We start from the raw sequence: 19619 nt of genomic DNA, 5'->3' as shown, positions 1-19619 counted from the left end.
TTACCTTTAATTTTTAAATAAACAAAAGGATATTTTTTACAAAAATTATAAGCACATTCACAAAAGAGTACAATCAGAAACCTATGACTGTTATATCTGTTTCAGTATGAATCTTTTCTTGAAGATGTTTTCTTTTTGTCTGGTTCATAACATGCTGTCATTATTTTGAGTTTGTATTAATTTGTTTTGATCATATTTTGTTAAAAACTTTCTGATATAATGTTTCTTTGAGATATAATTCAAAGTAATTTAGGAACCTGATAAATATATAATTATATGTATAGTTTTCAGTACTCAGTAATATTTATATATCCTATAAAAATCATTGATGTTGTCAGTCAGACTTGTTGGCGCGCATTACATTGAGGACAGAGTTGCAAACCATTTTCATTGCAAGAGGTACACTTGAGCGCTCTGAACTCTGAAGTGAAATTATTGACAACACTGTTCTTACTTCCTCCACATTTCAAGCAAGGAACCAAATTCATATCCAGCACACATTGAACATTTCTTTAATGTATCAATTTTCTATAGTCATATACAGATTTAACCATAAGCATAGCATACAGATTGATCTATCAATAATTGATGGACTATAATATATTAATGGATGGATTATATGCATATGGCTGTATAAATATTATATTTGGTTATATTCTATTGATTTAGTTTTTGATAAAATTTGTGGACTTTTAAGGCATTTTGAATGATGAAAAATATTTCTCTCTAACTCATTCCTAACCAAATATGACAATGAGTTAGCAGTGGTTCTCAAACATGAACAAAGTCTATTATATTTTACTTACAGGGAAATTCTCTAATAGTTTCCTTAATTCTCCAAGCTCATTTAGTTCTTCTACCTTCTCCTTTCCCTATAATTAAAGATTAATTAAGTAAGGCAATTTACTCAATATAGAAGGATATATCATTAAAAAGAACAACCTGTGTCTATTCTCTATAACATAATCTATAATGACAGTTGGCATTCTATTGTTTAATTAGTTTCTTAATTAATTAATTAATTTTAATTAGTGATGCTGATTGCTGCGCTCATTACTAAGTGTTTTAAAGCACTACAAAGTCAGGGAGCTCATTTTATATATAAAATCATGTCCACTAAAGATGGCGCCCTTAGTATGTTATGCTTTCATGGATTAGCAAGTTTATGCATTGGGATTGTGTTCATTGAAATCAAGTCTCATACCAAGATTCCGTTGCCATATGAATCCAGGTATGAGACTAATACAATACCACTATTTATACATGTTCTGACCCCAATGTGTTGTCCATTGATGAACACTTGAGGGACAACAACTTTTCCATCCAATCTCTGTTCAAGTTCACGATAGAAATGTGTGATGCATGTAGACATCCTTTCTTCAACTTTGACACGATGATTGTGAAAAAGACTAAGTAGATACTTGCACTCTTCAAATGTAGTTCTAACTCCTCTGAAAGTGGTTGTGTAGATAACAATTTTGTTCTCTTCTGAAAACCGCTGTTCAAAAGGTAAGAAGACAGACCTATATCATCATCTTTACAAATAAGTTGATCATAAATAAATAGACAAACAGACATATTGACAGATTGAGAGAATGACACAGACACAGCAGGCTGATATACATACAGATTGACAGATAGACGAGACAGAGAAACAGATAGATAAACAAAAACAGACAGACAGACACTTAGACAGACAAAACAAACAGACAGATAGACAGACAAACAAACATCCAGACAGGAAAGGCTTCTTTCTTCTCAACATACCCATTCTAGAGCCTTTGGATTTTGAAAGGTAGCAATTCTGCTCGTACCCTATTCTGTTTTCCCATCAAAGTGCCATCTGAGGAGATAATATCTTCTTCCTGGATCTGAGCGGGATTCTTCAAGTCTCTTATTCCAGCATAGCTCTCTTTCTTAGATGTATCAGCCATAGTGCAAAACTGCTAAGAAGGGTGGGGCTGGATCAAGTTTTAATTTGAAAGGTGGGCGTGGTCTTTAATAATTGCGTAGTTATTGATAGTTTTATTAGGAAGGGTGTATCCAAGGCGTGTCATCACTATAAGGGAGTTTCTTTAGGTAGCTATGAATGGCTGCTGGTGATCGTATTACAGGTCTGTTTTCTCCTCCATCAAGTTCTTTTCCAAAGGATGGGGACCTACTACAACATTGGAAAGGTTAGTCAACTGGATGGATGTAATGTCTGTTATTCCATGGTAAAACTTTTGTGTTCTCTCTATATATCTCTCCAGTTTTAAATAGCATCAAGCCATCTCTTAATCAAACATCATGTGCAGAGAACATAGTTGAACATACTCACCCAATAAAGTTAAAAAAAGTAAAATGTTATTTATTGTTATCATAAATTGTGTATTGTTTTGTTATTGTGTTATTTTATTATATAATATAGTTCATTTACTGTGGTTGCTAAGACAACAGTTATTATACATGTATTTTATTAGGTAGCTGATAATTCGGATGGGATGTTTATACGAAGGGACATTCCTCTCACCTGTTGCCACAATGTTACCTGGTGTATTACCAAAAGAGGCTGAAACAGCAAGGTCATTGAATAGTCTCATTATCTCTTTGTTCCAACACAACTTAGTTGTTACCATAACAACAGTTATGTAATTATAACTGAGTTATTGGCATTTTAATGGTAACATAATAACAAGTATAATGTCTATATTGAGCACTTGTTTTTTGAGGCTGCATATATAGAGGTGTTTCCTAAAGTCTTTGTAAAGGCTAGAATAAGTAGTTTTTGAACATAGAGATTGAGAGGTGTGTGTCTTCAATCTAATTCATGACTTGTGGCCTTAGTGTGTACTCATTTTAATCTTTAGGTTTGAGTTGTTAATTCCCAAGAAGTGGAGAGGTAAAGCAAAACCTTTATACATACACATGGCTGGCACAGGTGATCATGTGAGTATCATGTGACTATCACATAACTATCATTTTTCGTACTAGTATTACTGGAGAAGGAGGTACTTGTTTGCTTTCCCCGCTTCTTAAAACTGGAGGCATAGGGTCGGTCATATTAGAGAACCCTTACTGTATCCTATACATGTAATGCACATGTATACATGTAATGTACATGTATACATGTAAATAATGTACAATTACATGTAACTAGTATATGTAAATATAAAGTTATTGACAGAATTGACAGAATGGTCGTTATCACTCTATTTGACTTGTATGTAACCCTTTCATGGGATAAACTTATTACAGTCATGTCATTTTGAGAGTCTAGTTATTCAATCTTACTGTACTAGGTACCTTATAACAAACATGTTTACTTTGTTTAAGATGTTAACTTAAAGGTGGTACCTAATGGTTTGGTAAGAAGCCTATGTGATCCTGAACCTTATGCATTAACTATACATAGTGAATATGATTTCTGCCAGAATTATAAGCACTACTTAACTTGATTATTAAAAAAAGTTAAATAGTAGTGGTCTTAATAATGAGTAGTACTTGTAAATGTCAATAGATTAGAACATACTCTATAGTTCATTCATAGACTTAGTTGTCATGTTATCCTTAACTCTTGTACTGCAGATGGTAATCGTAAACCCAGAGATCAATCGTGAGTATTTCCAATCTATGGATTCCTGTGTTTATATTCAATTTCTCTTCCTATAGACGGTCCCAGTTGCATTATGTCTCAGACCTTCTTGTGATGGGTCTGGCATTGATACATGAAAGTATGGTCATTGGACAGTGGTTGGAGGATCAAGGATTGGGCCCCGTGGGTCTGACTGGAGTCTCTATGGGTGACATGTGAGTTAACAGTTACCATAGGTGGCATAGCAACTAAGAGTGCCTTTTACTGTTAGTTAGCTAACCACAATGACCTAGGATAGCTACCATTAGTAAGTTTCTAGACTAGTGAACATCAGTAGTAGAATAGCTACCATTAGTAAGCTCTGGACAAATGAATGTTAGTACTTACCCACAATGACTTAGGATAACTACATTACTAAGCTCTAGACTAGTAAACAACAGAGCTTACCAGAGTGGCTTAGGATATCTACCATTAGTAAGCTCTAAACTAGTAAACATCAGTACTTAAAACAGTAATCTAGGATAAATACCATTACTAAGCTCTAGACTAATGAAATTACCATAGCTGCTTTAACTTCTTTAGAACTGTGCTCTATCTGCTAGTCTCTGGTCAAAGCCAGTACCAGTGGTTCCTTGTTTGTCATGGGCTACAGCTTCCTGTGTATTTACAGAGGTAAGTGGACTATCTATCCATTTCTCTGTCTATTTATTCATCTATATGTCCATTATAGGGTGCCCTTAAATCAGCAGTTTGCTGGAAAAAATTAGAAGAAGAATTGTTCTATTGTAAATTAGGTCTGGATGAACGGAGAAGACATCAATTCAACATTATTTCACAACGCTACGGGTATCCTGACATGAAATCGCTTCTTAGTCACTTCAGTATTCCGCAAGACATAACGAATGATAGAACTGTTGACAATGAAGAGGTTAAAGGTCAAAGTTCATGGCTAAAATTACCAAAGGTCAAATTAAAAGATGATAAAAAAGAGAAAAAAATTCTTCCAAAAGCTGAGACGGTCCAAATGATGCAATATGTGTTAGACTATAGTACTCACTTTAATAATTATCCCCGACCTGTTGCTCCTGAACTGGCCACTTTTTTGACTGCTAAAGAAGATCTTTATATACCTAGAGATAATGTTGCTGATGTGAGAGATCTTGGCCAGGTAAGGAGACAACAGTATATCTTATTATGAATAACTTACATTACTGCCACTTCCTCATTGATCTGTCCATCCCATCTATTCATCCATTTGTTTTGGTGGGTGTGTCTGTTTATGATTATTATCATTTCAGGTTGTGAGGTTCGGTATATTGATGGTGGTCATGTGACTTCATATCTTATTACAAAGAAATTTAATCCGACAAAACACAGATAGAAGTTATGGACAAATATCAGTACTTAGAGAATGGGACTGAGTACATTAACACGTCCAAGAGGTCTACTGTGTCCTCATCTTTAGATGACAATTTAAAGTCTCAGAATAGTATACAAATACAATAATAGATTTATTTGAAAAGGACTCTATTTTATGTCAATAGTTTATATTAAGTTTATGTTGTAGTATAATGTTTATGGTGTGCAAAAAGTTGTGGGGCACTCCCTTTGAAAAATGATGCCATGTTAGAAGAATGATTAATTGATTTAAGTAATAAAGGGTCTTCCCACTTTTAAGAAAGGTTTTTAAATGAAATGTAGCCTATAGAATCAGTTGGACTATGAACCCACTTTCTTGACTGAATAAACAGTAGTGGGACACATATCTATTATTCCAGTGACTATAATAATATTTGCATTAAAAGTGCATACAATAGTCTGTAATTATGTTTTTATGCAGAGTTGAAAATCTAATTTAACATCATTTGTAGCAAATCTTTGCCAATCTTCTCTTTAACATGCCATTTTCTTTATAACTATGACTGATATAAACAATATAATTATATATATACAAGACTGAAGTCATACAGCCCATCTAAACAGGATGTCAATAAGTAGTTAATCCAATTAACTACTGTGTGGTTTCTCTCTTCTCACCATAAGAGGGATTGTTAATTAACTTAGCTTACCAATAATTATGTAATATATATATTTGCTTACTTCAAAAGTCTGGTCTTAGATATGGTTATATTTGGGACTCTATTTCATTGAATGTCCAAATTTGAGTCAAGGAATGCTGTCAAATGAAAGTTGAGGTCTCTAATAAATACCAATGGGAATATTTGATAGATCTGTCCTTGCGTTGAAAAGAAGAAAGACAGAACATTAAGGTAACTTTTATATGTTTTATTATTGTTGCTATTGTCTTTCTTCAAACAGTTTTAAGTATGAAAATAGATAACACATTTCTTTGCTGGTACTAATATTTTCAAATGCTTCACTTATCAAAGTTTCGGGTAGTCGGCAAAAAATAGGTTCATGTCTTCTGTTGAATCTTAACTATTTTGGATGTTGTAAACTTACTCCATTTCAAACATGCATTAGTTATGACTGCTACTGTGATCCTCCTGTTATTTTTATGATGATTGTTGTAGTGATATAGGCTAGTATAGGCTGTTTTCCTGCCAGTATCAGCACCATAAACATTGTTCACACCAACATCACTCCTTCACAGATACCATTGAACCTAGTCCAACTGTTACTCAGGTTAGTTAACTATTAAAAATTATAATCCACTCTCATTTATTCATATGAATATTATATTAGGCTCTTGTTTGGCATTGAATCTTGGCTACACTGGTTGTTGTATGCTCTATTTCTCATCAAAATGTCACAATAAGATTGCTATTGTGATCGAGCATGTCACATATTTCGTGATTGCTGTAGTGATATTACTAGTATAGGTTGTTTTCCATCAAAAAGAGCACTGTATTGTCAATTACACGCACTCTTTCCCCGACTACCTCATTGGAATAACAACTACACAAGGTATTTCAAGATTACATTATGTACAATGCATAAACCAGTTTGTGAGAGTATTTGAACTTGATAAAAACTAAAATTTATACATATAATATTAAAACTGCTTAGATTTTCAAAAGCTTCATGCTATCACTAGCATGCTGGACAGTTCCTGAATATAGTTCACCGCTACCTTCAAAATCTGTGTGTTGTCCTCCCCTGGTTACTGACCTGCTTCGATTCAATTAGTGGACGTCATTTGATTATTTAATAATGAAATATTAATGAATTATTAACAAGGAAACTAGTTGAACCATGAGGCAAGATTTGCTCGCTGTGATTCAAGTTGTGGCTCTGAGTTAGTTTTCTGTTATTGTAATAATTATTAGATGGCTCTGCTTATCGCTCAATCACTCCAATAAAAAAACAACCGAGCTAAGATAACATCAATATAATAATAAATATAATCCTACAATTAAATTGATAAGACTCTATTTGCTAATAACGATAATCAGCGTATATAGACCGTTTATAACAATACAATATTGCATTTATAATTAAAATGCTATTAACATTACTACTTATTTTGGTCCTTTTTATATTTGAATAATAATCATACAAAACTAACGGAGATAGCTATTGTTAATTTCCTAATAATAATTTTCATAGTTGTTTTACTTAATATTACATCATTTATATAAACTATAATTTTCCATTGTTTATAGTATCTTCAATTGTGGAGTCATCATTTTCACCTTCACTATCATCATTTGAGGAGTCACCATCATTTTCATTTGAAGAATCTCCATCACCTTCACTGTCATCTTTGGAAGAGTCACCATCATTTTCATTTGAAGAATCTCCATCACCTTCACTGTCATCTTTGAAGAGTCACCATCATTTTCATTTGAAGAATCTCCATCACCTTCACTGTCATCTTTTGAAGAGTCACCATCATTTTCATTTGAAGAGTCACCATCACCTTCACTAACATCATTTGAAGTGTCACCATCACCTTCACTATCATCTTCGGAGTCAACATCACCATCTCCTTCACTGACCTCATTTAACGTATCTTCATCACCTTCACTTGAAGAATCACCATCACCTACACTATCATCTTCGAGTCAACATCACCGTCTCCTTCATTAACCTCATTGAAGCCTCATCATCACCTTCACTTGAAGAATCACCATCACCTTCACTATCATCTTCGGAATCAACATCACCGTCTCCTTCATTAACCTCATTTAAAGCCTCATCATCACCTTCACTTGAAGAATCACCATCACCTTCACTATCATCTTCGGAGTCAACATCACTGTCTCCTTCATTAAACCTCATTTGAAGCGTCATCATCACCTTCACTTGAAGAATCACCATCACCTTCACTATCATCTTCGGAGTCAACATCACTGTCTCCTTCATTAACTTCATTGAAAGCGTCATCATCACCTTCATTTGAAGAATCACCATCACCTTCACTATCATCTTCGGAGTCAACATCACTGTCTCCTTCATTAACCTCATTTGAAGCGTCATCATCACCTTCACTTGAAGAATCACCATCACCTATACTATCATCTTCGGAGTCAACATCACCATCTCTTTCACTATCATCATTTGAAATCTCGCCATCACCTTCACTTGAAGAATCACCATCTCCTTCACTTTCCATCATTTGAAAGAGTCACTTTCATTGTCATCATTTGAAGAGTCACCATCTCCTTCACTATCATTATTTGAAGAATCACCATCACCTTCATTTGAAGAGTCACCATCACCTTCACTATCATCATTTGAAGAGTCACCATCTCCTTCACTATCATCATTTGAGGAGTCACCATCTCCTTCACTATCATCATTTGAAGAGTCATCATCACCTTCACTATCACCATCATCATCACTCTTTAGTGAATCCTCTTTCACTCCAACTCCATCGCCCACACCAATCATATGTCCACTTGTTCTACCTTACATTAATCTAACTAACCCTACTTGCTTTGTATCTAAATTTTTTTCTTCAAGAAGAATTTATCCAAGAGAGGTATTAAAATAGGAACTAAAACTCACTCTACATTATTTGTAAGTTTATAAATAATTAATATTAACTGTTATTATTAATATTATCTTGTTTATTATCAGGTAAACTACAATGGTGTTATCTCTTTAAGTAAAAGGTTTTTATTGTCTCGTCCGAGACTGTTTCCCTCGCTCAATATACCAATTAGAACATCTTATATCTTTGCTCCACTATGGAATTATTATGACATTAGCACATCAGTAAACACAGAATTATAATACCTTGGAAATGAATAATATTAATAGAATGTCTAATGTAGTATATCCTTTATTGTACCATTGGTATTGCAGGGCTGGGCAAGTATGTTTTTGAAATGTATGTTTATTACAAATTATAATTTTATTTCAAGCTATGAAATCATACAAGCTTAGTACAATTCTAACAAGTTATTGCTATCTAGTGACAAGTATCATTCTTCATACACGATATTATGTATTGTATAAGTACTAGCTAATATTGTGATCTAGTCTTTTGACATTTTTTTTCTCTTTATTTCATACAAAAGGTGAAGTGTGTTATCAAGTGTTCAATGATGACAACATTGCTGATCAAGCAATACTTGATCAAGTTAACAATATCATTCAAAAGAAACACAATGTCACTTTCAATGGAATATGGATGATTGTAGTCGAATGGAGAAATGTCCATGCATATCCTCATAGCTATGCTACTGATTTTCCTAATTTTATATACCAGCACAACTAAAACATTACTGAACAGGGTAAATAAAATATACAATGAATTGAGAATCTACATTTTATTTTTTTTTAAATCAGTTATTCCTTTTAATAGCTTTCTTTCCTTTTCTTATAGGAGAATACATTTCAAGCTATCATCATTACAGATGAAGTATCAATGACTTATGTTATCTACATATATCAATGTGGAGATCTTAAATGGGATACCTTCTATTATACATCAACTATTGGTTATAATGTGCCTGGGTTATGGTTTTGAGAATCATCCACTATCCGGAAGAAGAAATGAGATTGCTGGTATTTTGGATTGCTTTAATCTAAATTGTAGTTTCCACAATATTTTCTACTTATTCAAAAATGATAAAGGTGGGAACAAAACAATGGATTTTTTATACAATCAATTAATAATTATTATTATATTATATTATATTATTATAAATTATGCATAATAATATAATTACTCATTATTATTTAGACAGTGACTACTTGTCCGGCAGAAAGTCTTTACTTTGTTGTGTGTTGAAATACTGATCCCCACCCTCTAAATTCTAACACTAACTTCGCACACCAAAGAATGGACTTCCTTCTGACACAAATAGTCCACTACCATATTGTTATCAATGAATAAAATATATTACTAATAATTATTTTTTAATATATATTATGTAATTTTATCTTGTTTTATAGATGTCCTAATCAGAGATGTCTAGAAGCCAGAAATAATGATGTACAACTCTTTCACAAAATTTTTGACTCCATTATTTAGTTCTCGCTTTTCATTTGCTCAAACATGTCCCTGTCGACTTGAGATTCTCCAGTTCTTTGATTTTAGATGGTTCATAATAGGATCTGAAGGACCTAATATTATATGCTACGCTAACTACAGATTTGGAATCAGTGGTATCTGCTGTTATAATACGTAAGTCTAAACAAATTTGATGTATCTATTGGTCTGGAAGAAGTTCCTATAAAGTTGATAATATAAATATTACTATAGTAGGTAGGAGGGTCAAAATGATTGTATAATTGTAAGAATGTATTTCATTAGAGATATAGAAGTTGATATATTTTAATTTTGTCTTGACAATTAATAATATGCATCACTGCAAAATTAAGTAATTTGTTGTTGCTATGGATGTCTGTATGTGATATTTGATTGGGTGTTTATATGGATGTTTGTATGTGATTTGATTGGTTGTGTTGATATTATTTGATTGGCTGTTGTATTATATAAATTTATTTGGTTTTGTCTGTAATCATTGTCCAGACAAAATTTTGAGTTATTCCTTTATCAATTCATATTATAACTTAACCTTTATATTTTTATAACAACAGTTGTGTCATCACTTTACTGATCTACAGAGACAAGTCATGTGACTACTATGTGATCACTTAAGTATCAAACACTTAATATAACTACCTTACTTAATTTTTCATTTAATATAACTACTATTTTATCATCGTATCTTTACTTCACAATCTTTGGGTTTAGAATTGAAGAAGGACCTATAGCAAGTCGATCTTAATTTACTTAATATAACTTGACTTTAGATATAACTACATCTATAATAGTCCTTGTGTGATGTTATCATATAAGACTGTTTTTGTTATAACTTTCCTTTTTTTTATCTTAATGTTAACCCAGTGGAAATAATATACTCTTTATTATAATATCTTAACACTCTTTCTTTTATAGTCTTTCTTGAGACTTTATTTTCTCTTTGAGCTATATTCATCTCTTCTCACTACTATCATAATTGACGCTTCTAATTATATTAATTGGTCACAAACTATTACTTACTTCAGATTGTATCTTTACTTTACAGGATCTTTGGCTTTAGAATTGAAGAAGGACCATCAGCAAGTAACATATTATACTGTCGTTTTATATTAATCCTATTTATACTGCAATGTATTTCCAAACTCTTTTATGATAACATTTACTATTATTATAACTTTTTAGAGATGTACTGCTGTATATTACATTACCATCTGTGTGATACTGTATCACATTCGTCGTCCAATTATACTGTTTATTACATTACCCACAATTATAATGAATTTCCTTACCACATTTACTATTGGTACTGTATACTCCACTGGAAATAATATAGTACTACATTATCACTGAAACTATAATATACTTAGTGGTAACATTTAATATTATCTTTTATACTGCCTATTACTCGTCTTATACTTATTATACTGAGCTCATTACATACTGATTATACTGTAGTGTATTACATTACCATATTTACTATATTATACTGTAGTGTATTACATTACCACATTATACTATATTATACTTATACTGTATTACGTATTACATTACTACATTATACTATATTATACTGTAATGTATTACATTACCACATTATACTATATTATACTGTAGTGTATTACATTACTACATTATACTATATTATACTGCAACGTATTACATTACCACATTATACTATATTATACTGTAGTGTATTACATTACTACATTATACTATATTATACTGTAATGTATTACTTACTACATTATACTATATTATACTGTAACATGTATATACATTACTATATTATACATTACTATATATACTTAAATTATATATTATAGGTTTCAATTATGGGATCCACATATTACAACATTGGACGGACGTTCCTATACATTTAATGGACTAGGAGAATATGTCATGACACGTATTACAGGACAATTTGAGCTACAGGCTAGAACTATTTTAACCCCTGGCAATACAACCAATATAACAGCCACCATCTTCTCAGCTATTGCAATGGGTAGTCATAGTAACAATAGTATATTGAAAGAAAGAGTCCAGGTATTGAACCATTAGATAGTGTTCTATAATACAAAGTTAACTTTTTTATTGAGGGGTTTTTACTCACGTTCTATTTTCTATTAAACAGGTTGAGATTGGAACAAACAATGACATTGTCGTTTTAATTAATGGTACTAATGTTTCATCTTATCTCACAGCTGTTAATAGTACTGTTCGATATGATACTGTATATTTGGAAAGAGTAACTGAAGACACTGTTACTATAGCATTTTCTAATGATATAACTGTTAATGTAACTTTAAGAATGAATCCTACTGTCTTTTGTGGTTTTGGTTCCGCAAAGTTTACGTAATAATACTGATGTTAGTGGTCTCCTTGGTAACATTGATGGAAATAAGAGCAATGAGTTTGTTTTATCGTAATGGTACTATGTTACCTGATGACAGTTCTGATCGTATACTACATACCTTTGGACAATCATGTAATGAATGGATAAATGGATGGTCTGATGGATGGATGGAATGACAGAATGAATGTATGAATGAATGCACAGATGAATGGACTGATGGATGGACTGGTTTGGTGGATGAATGGACAAACAATGAATGGATAAGTTAATGATTAGTGATAAATAAATAATCAAATATATCCTTCACAGGGCAAATTACAAAAGAAGAGAGTCTGTTTTATTATCCAGATGGACTAAGTGTTGCTAATTTTCAGTTCCAGATCACAAACCTCAGTTCCTTGATGAATTAGATAATTCCACACGTCAACAAGCAGAGGCTATATGTGGAGGATTACAAAATATACAATGTGTATTTGATTATAGTCAAACACAAAATAAAGAGCTAGCAGAAAACACACAGAGGACATTGAATGAGAATGAAGAGAATCAAAGAATAGCTGGTGAGAAGAACACTCTCTAATGAATAGTTCAATAATTAAATTATTTTGTTTTTCTCTACTTTTCCAGACAATGTTGCTCCTAATATTGAAGCAGCTGATCAATTTATTATTACAGTTAACAAAACATCCATATTTGTTATGAACATAATAGATCCTGGTGATACAGTTAATGTCACATTGGAGGGTAATTTACCAGCTGGTTATATCTTTGAAACTACAGGGACAATCTATACACTAACTATCACTATAACATCAGTGATTGAAGACATAACATTTACTATACTGGCCAGAGATTCGATGGGAGCAGCTACTTCAATTCAGCCACAAGTAATAGCTGCTCATTATTAAATACCCTTTATAAATCGTTATAAATTATTGATTTACTTAGATATCTAGCACTTATCTTATTCTCATTGTTATTTAAAGCGATGATCATGTCAGTACATATGTAGATGTGTATTGAAGTGCTTTCTTAGTGTTAATATAATGATAAGTATTCTCATTATTATTTAAAGCAATAATCACATCAGTAGATGTGTATTGATATTATAAATATAATGATAAGTAAATCAATTATACAACAATTGTATAGTACTTATATTTTTTCATTTAAAGGTACATATATGTGGTTGTCAAAATGGAGGGAATTGTACAATAGAGGGTGTACTGAACACATCTAGTAATCCTCTTATATTGCTCTGTGAATGTAATGAAGGTATGTCATATAGAGTCTATATCATGACCTGATTTGTGTGTCTTCTAGCTTATAATGATAATGACTTCATTTATTCTTACTTCTATTGTTATACATAATGTACTATAATATTATAGACTATTGATTTGACATTGTTAATATCTTTACTGTTTATATCTTCTAGCTTATGATGGTGACTTTTGTGAAAATGATGCTGATGGTTGCAGTCAAATATCTTGCTTCAATGATGCTGAATGCATTGATAATAAACCTCCAGCTGTTGGAGGAATGTGTCCTGATTGTCCCTCAGGATATACAGGAGATGGTGCTGCTTGTATTGGTACGTCCAAACTAATATTAAAAGTTATTAATATTTATATTTGATAATTCTTATTTATTATTTTTATTTTAAGATATTGATGAATGCGCTAACTCTACTCTGTCAAGTATATGTTCACAAAGATGTGTCAATATTATTGGTAGTTTTGAATGTCAATGTAATTCAGGTTTTGAGTAGCTACTGATAACCACACTTGTAATGGTAAGGATTACAAGATTTATATATCTACTAATCTCTGCTCATTGTATTTTTTTCTCTGATGGTTTATAATTTTTTTTTTTTTATATAGATGTCAATGAGTGTTCACGATTTCTTCATAATTGTCAACAACTTTGTATAAATACAATTGGTTCATTTAATTGTTCTTGTTATGATGGCTTTGTTTTACAAAATGATACAAGAAGTTGTGTAGGTAAGATAATATAAACACTCTATTAATTAATTGCAGTTTAATTAACTAATTACACAAACGTAGTCATCTATATTGCAGTTTAATTAACTAATTAATAGTTTAATTAACTATTACACAACGTAGTCAATCTATTTATTATTAGAGTTTAATTAACTATTATTTCAAATTGTCATGGTTTTCAAATGTATTACTATCATTTACTCTAATCTAATATTATGATCATCATATTCCAATACAATATAATAGAGTGACTATATAAGTTATAATATAATATAGTGACTATTGTATATATATGTATAATATAATATAATGACTATTGTATATATATATTATATATATATATATAATACTATTATATATATATGTATAATATAATATAATGACTATTGTATATATAAGTTATAATATAATATAGTTGACTATTGTATATAGTTATATTCACTTACATTATTGTAATACCAGATTAGAAATTTTGGTAGTAAATATTAGTGTCAAAAAATACTTTTTCATTCTCTTGTATTTTTCAGTATTAAATATGTCATTATATTATTTTATTCTCTAGTTAATCCTGATAGAAAATGTCCTGATATCAATAAATGTGAACAGCTATGTGTATTATCAAATATTAACAATAATAGTTCATCAATTGAAACATGTTATTGTCTTAGTGGATATGTCTTGGACTCTAACAATATGAATTGTACTGGTAAGACATAAGTACTATAACAGATATTAACACACACACACACACACACACACACTTAGCATATACTAGAAAGAAATGACAGTCATTCTTATTAACAAATAATATTTAGATCAGAAAAGTCCAAACATTACTTACAAATTACATATATAGTGTAATAAGCAGTTTTCAGATGATATAATTACATTAGGAAAATATATTATTTACATTTGACTAATACAGCATTGTAGTAATTCTTAGAGTAGTCCTAAAATAATTCATATACATAATATTATTACATATTTAAGATACTAGTAAGAATTATTCAATATTACAATATAATTGTTCATAACTTCAACATTGACTAATTTCATGCCACTTCACGTTCTTCAGATATTAATGAATGCAATACAGCTACTAATCCTTGTGAACAGCAGTGTATTAATACTGATGGTAGCTTTACTTGTCAATGTAATACTGGCTATATCCTTAACACTGATGGAATAACTTGTAAAGGTCAGTAATAGATATTACAGTAACATAATGATGATAAGTCTATCTACAGATGTTGATGAGTGTTTTCAAGCTTATCTAAATGAAGAATCTATTTGTCATGGCAACCAAATTTGCCAGAATATTCCGGGTAACTTTAGTTGTGCTTGTCCAAGTGGATCACAACTTCAAGGGACAATATGTATTGAAATAGATCTAGGTATGTATGTAATAAAATGTTTTGATATGTCATTATATTTATGTGTGATGTCACTTTATCACTCCAATATTTCTGTAGCTATAGTAACACCATCATCAATGTTTGTCAAGTTCTAGTTCCTTTATGACCACACCTATTGTGTCTCTAATCTCCTCACCTACTCAAACTGATAGAGGTCTTTCAGATGGTGTTATTGCTGGAATAGTTGTTGGTTCATTTATTGGTACTTTACTAATTGTCATTTTGATCTTTTTATCAATCATTATTGTATAGTAAGTAGTTAAATACATGTATTGGTATGTATTGGTATGTATAACATTGTATTGTTTGAGTTTGGGGTTAAATTTGAGGTGTTCAATTATTGAAAAACAAAATTTTAACAATTGGCTTTTTATTTCTAACAAAACACGAATCAGTTGTAGGAATTACTGATAATTATATTAATCATATAACAATCTTTAATAATATATAAAATTTTTGTTTTCTCTCCTTTTAGTAAACAATATAACAAAAAAGGGAAGTATGAATTTGCTGGACGCTATATCAAAGATGATAATTATGTTGTTCAAAATATCTATGAATCACAATTTATTAATCTAACAGGTAATTATATAACATTATATACTGGATAGGTAGTTAATAATAGTTGTTTGCATTGGTTGTTATCTCCTTTCTGATTGGTCAATTGATTGAATGAACCCGGCAAATCTTAATACACATATATAGTATATACACTGGAATATATAGTTGATATATTTTAGAATTTAAATGGTACAAAGAATTAGTTAGTGTTAATTTCACAAGTTAGTAAAGTAGGGATTCCCTTTTGTTTGGGTTCTAACAATGAAAGAAGAAATCTGTTCAATTGATATCAATTACATCAGTGGATTCATTGTTATAGTTTGATGTCCCCCCTGACCCCCTGTTAATAATGGTTTACATGGTAAATAAATGACTGTAGTATACTCAAACTTTAGAGTATGTGTACCTTATCTATAATTATTGGGGGGGGGACAGTTATCCCCCCCTGACCCCCTGTTAATAATGGTTTATATGGTCAATAAATGACTGTAGTATACTCAAACTTTAGAGTATGTGTCCCTTATCTATAATTATTGGGGGGGGGGAGATAATTATCCCCCTGACCCCCTGTTATTAGTCCAATATATATATTGTTATTATTATATATTATATTGATGTACAAGTTATAATATTTTATTTTATAAATAGTTAAAAAAAAGAGTTTCTATAAATTATTCTCCTCTTTTTCGTACATCTGATATTGATTAGCACCAGATGACCAGTCCATGGAAGAAATTGAGATACATTCACAAACAAAAGTTAAATGAAGGTCATATTGATGAGAGTGAGGAGGCAAATGTCACACACCTCTAACTTTTTGGTCACATGACCAGCCACATGAACTATGTTTATATTGATAGTCTTTAGTTATCTCAAGTATTTGTAATACATTCTGATCAGTTTGCATTATTATACATTTATAACAATAATTTTAATAAATAATTATTTTATTTATTTATATTTTAACACAATAAACATGAAAGAAGTCTGTTTTTTTTGCTGTATTCTGTATTGTTGATTTAATTATATAGTCATTACTGTTTAACAATAGATTATAACAAAAATAACAACAATAATTATGAAAAAGCACTAAAGTGCAAACTGTACCCTCGGTGCCAAAAGTAAAGTCTGGAATCAGCAGAGATCAAATTATGCCCTACATGTTTCTCAAAGAGAAGATATTGATACCTTTGGCAGAGCACACTCATCCTATTTTAATTTTCCACCTACACCTTTTTTATTTTAGGCTAAGTTGGCTTTGTAGGAACTGCTTATACAAGATAGGTAAGTAGCATTCCAGAACACATGCGCTTTTTCAGCGTCATTGTAATCAAAAGGCGGGCTGCACTGCATATTGTTGTTGGGTATTTCCCTGTGGTTCTGCAAGTCAAGCCACTTTGGGAAATACCCTAGCTCTGAATTTAAAAATGGCAAGTCGATGAATAGGACACTAAGGCAGCACCGCTCGATCTCCGCAACGCCGCCATTTTCAGAGAAAACCGTCCGATTAAACTGATCCTCACAGTCCGCTTGGTAAAGTAATATCGTTTTCATGCCAAATAGCCGTTCGAGAAGGGAGACGAAGCAGTAACAATAGACAGACATACAGACAAACCAACTACTATAAACCTCGCTGCGCATGCGCGCCGAGGATTAATAAGTTATTAAATATGTTCAGAAGAGGATCATAGTTTAATTTTAAAAGATTTATATATTTAATCTACACTTTGTACATTATTATATGATCTAATTAAGTGTTCTTTCTATAGCTAGTTATAAAAACAGATCATCAATCATCATCATACTGAAGTGGTTATATGATATTGACTTTATATACAATACTTCCTTTATTTTGACTTTGCAGATGGAATCAATCTTTTATATTATACATATAAATTTGGAGGATTATTAAGCAGAAAATACCAATCATTTCAAATATTCTATTATGAGAACCTGAAGAATGAGAGCACTCAATGTTATAAAATTTAATAGTTAATATATTTCCCTCACATTCCTTGTATAGGAATATGTCATATCTAATTAATTTTCACATTTTAATTGATGTTGTACATGGTATATTTCACATCATATAATGCTTATAATAATATAAGAATTCTCCTCGGTTGCTCATCAGGAGTGGCTGTGACGAAAGTAAGAACGATGTAAGTGCTTGTACTGTTGATCTCACAGCTAAAATAATAGCCAAGTTGGGATTTTGGGAAGAGAAAGTTGTGCCCTTATATAGAAAGGTCTAGGCAGGATTGTATTGTTTGGACGTTTTCCTTGGTCATTGTTCAGACGTTTTGTGGTGTGAATTTCAACATTTATGTGTTACAATTAAAAAAAAAAAATTTAAGTGCTGATTAGCTGTTTGGAGTTAATAAAACGCATTGCAAGGGTTGGACTTATTCTCCGAAGTGTAATGAACTGTTATTGAGGAAACCATGAGGCCAGATTTGCTCGCTATGATTCAAGTTGTGACTCTGAGTTAGTTTTTCTGTTATTCTAATAATTATAAGGATGGCTCTGCTTATCGCTCAATCACTTCAAGGAAAACAAAAGTCCGAGATAAGATAACACCAATAATAAGAAGAATAGTAATAATGAAATCCTACAATTAAATAGTAAATTGGCAAGATAAGTCTTTTTGGCTAATTTACTATAATTGGGCGTACAGATCTGTGAGCCGTTTATAACAATACAATATTAAATTATTATTAATATTACTACTTGTTGGGCTCTTTTAATATTGAATAATAATCATACAAACTATACGGAGATAGCTATTGTTAATTACCACCAATAATAATTTTCATAGTTGTTTACTTAATATTACATCATTTATTATAGACTATATTTTTCCATGTCTACAGTATCTTCAATGTGGAGTCATCATTTTCACCTTCACTATCATCATTTGAGGAATCACCATTTGAAGAATTTTTCCATCACCTTCACTGTCATCTTTTTGAAGAGTCACCATCACCTTTGCTATCATCAGTTAAAGCGTCACCATTTCCTTCACAATCATCACTTGAAAAGTCATCATCACCTTCACTTGAAGGAATCGCCATCACCTTCTTTATCATCATCAGAGTCAACATCACTATCTCCTTCACTATCATCATTTGAAGAATTTCCATCACCTTCATTGTCAGCTTTTGAGGTGTCACTATCTCTTTACTATCATCATTTGAAGTGTCACCATCGCTTTCATTTGAAGAGTCACCGTCACCTTCACTTTCAT

The 19619-nt window shown here is 31.3% G+C and overlaps 3 protein-coding genes across 3 annotated transcripts; 1 reads left to right on the top strand and 2 right to left on the bottom strand.

The window, feature by feature from the left end:
- Positions 1–361: 361 nt before the first annotated feature.
- On the bottom strand, positions 362–1934 carry LOC121391426 (glutaredoxin domain-containing cysteine-rich protein 1-like; the record flags this gene model as incomplete). Its single annotated transcript, XM_041523068.1, is given in 5 exon segments — positions 362–479; positions 481–528; positions 807–872; positions 1274–1498; positions 1815–1934. Coding segments are annotated over 5 exon segments (577 nt in total), but the record flags the coding sequence as incomplete, so codon positions are not given.
- Positions 1935–7194: 5260 nt separating this feature from the next.
- Positions 7195–8153, bottom strand: LOC121391425 (surface protein-like). The gene is made up of 3 exons (XM_041523067.1): positions 7838–8153; positions 7629–7779; positions 7195–7564 (listed from the first exon to the last, which is right to left on the bottom strand). Exons 1-3 carry the CDS (start codon positions 8151–8153, stop codon positions 7195–7197), a joined length of 837 nt encoding a protein of 278 aa, XP_041379001.1.
- Positions 8154–12470: 4317 nt separating this feature from the next.
- LOC121391424 (EGF-containing fibulin-like extracellular matrix protein 1) lies at positions 12471–15602 on the top strand. Its single transcript, XM_041523065.1, has 5 exons — positions 12471–12495; positions 13018–13134; positions 13829–13984; positions 14274–14396; positions 15472–15602. The coding sequence occupies exons 1-5, from the start codon at positions 12471–12473 to the stop codon at positions 15600–15602; spliced, it is 552 nt and encodes a 183-aa protein (XP_041378999.1).
- The last annotated feature ends 4017 nt before the right edge of the window (positions 15603–19619 follow it).

This window comes from Gigantopelta aegis, unplaced genomic scaffold, assembly GCF_016097555.1.
Source record: "Gigantopelta aegis isolate Gae_Host unplaced genomic scaffold, Gae_host_genome ctg2390_pilon_pilon, whole genome shotgun sequence".
NCBI classification, from domain to species: Eukaryota; Metazoa; Mollusca; class Gastropoda; order Neomphalida; family Peltospiridae; genus Gigantopelta; species Gigantopelta aegis.
Note: the sequence above shows the minus strand (reverse complement) of the source record. Positions and strands in the feature narration are given on the sequence as shown.

What these genes read in the sequence shown, in the direction of transcription:
- LOC121391425 (XM_041523067.1), bottom strand. Translation starts at nt 8,153, where the DNA reads ATGGAAAGTGAAGGAGATGGTGATTCTTCAAGTGAAGGTGATGGCGAG. An exon ending in TGGTGATTCTTCAAGTGAAG is followed by an intron (nt 7,780 to 7,837) that starts GTGATGATGACG and finishes TTGACTCCGAAG; the next exon opens with ATGATAGTGAAGGTGATGGT. An exon ending in GATGATGAGGCTTCAATGAG is followed by an intron (nt 7,565 to 7,628) that starts GTTAATGAAGGA and finishes TGATTCTTCAAG; the next exon opens with TGAAGGTGATGAAGATACGT.
- LOC121391424 (XM_041523065.1), top strand. Translation starts at nt 12,471, where the DNA reads ATGTTACCTGATGACAGTTCTGATC. An exon ending in AGTTAATGTCACATTGGAGG is followed by an intron (nt 13,135 to 13,828) that starts GTAATTTACCAG and finishes TATATCTTCTAG; the next exon opens with CTTATGATGGTGACTTTTGT. An exon ending in TGATACAAGAAGTTGTGTAG is followed by an intron (nt 14,397 to 15,471) that starts GTAAGATAATAT and finishes CACGTTCTTCAG; the next exon opens with ATATTAATGAATGCAATACA.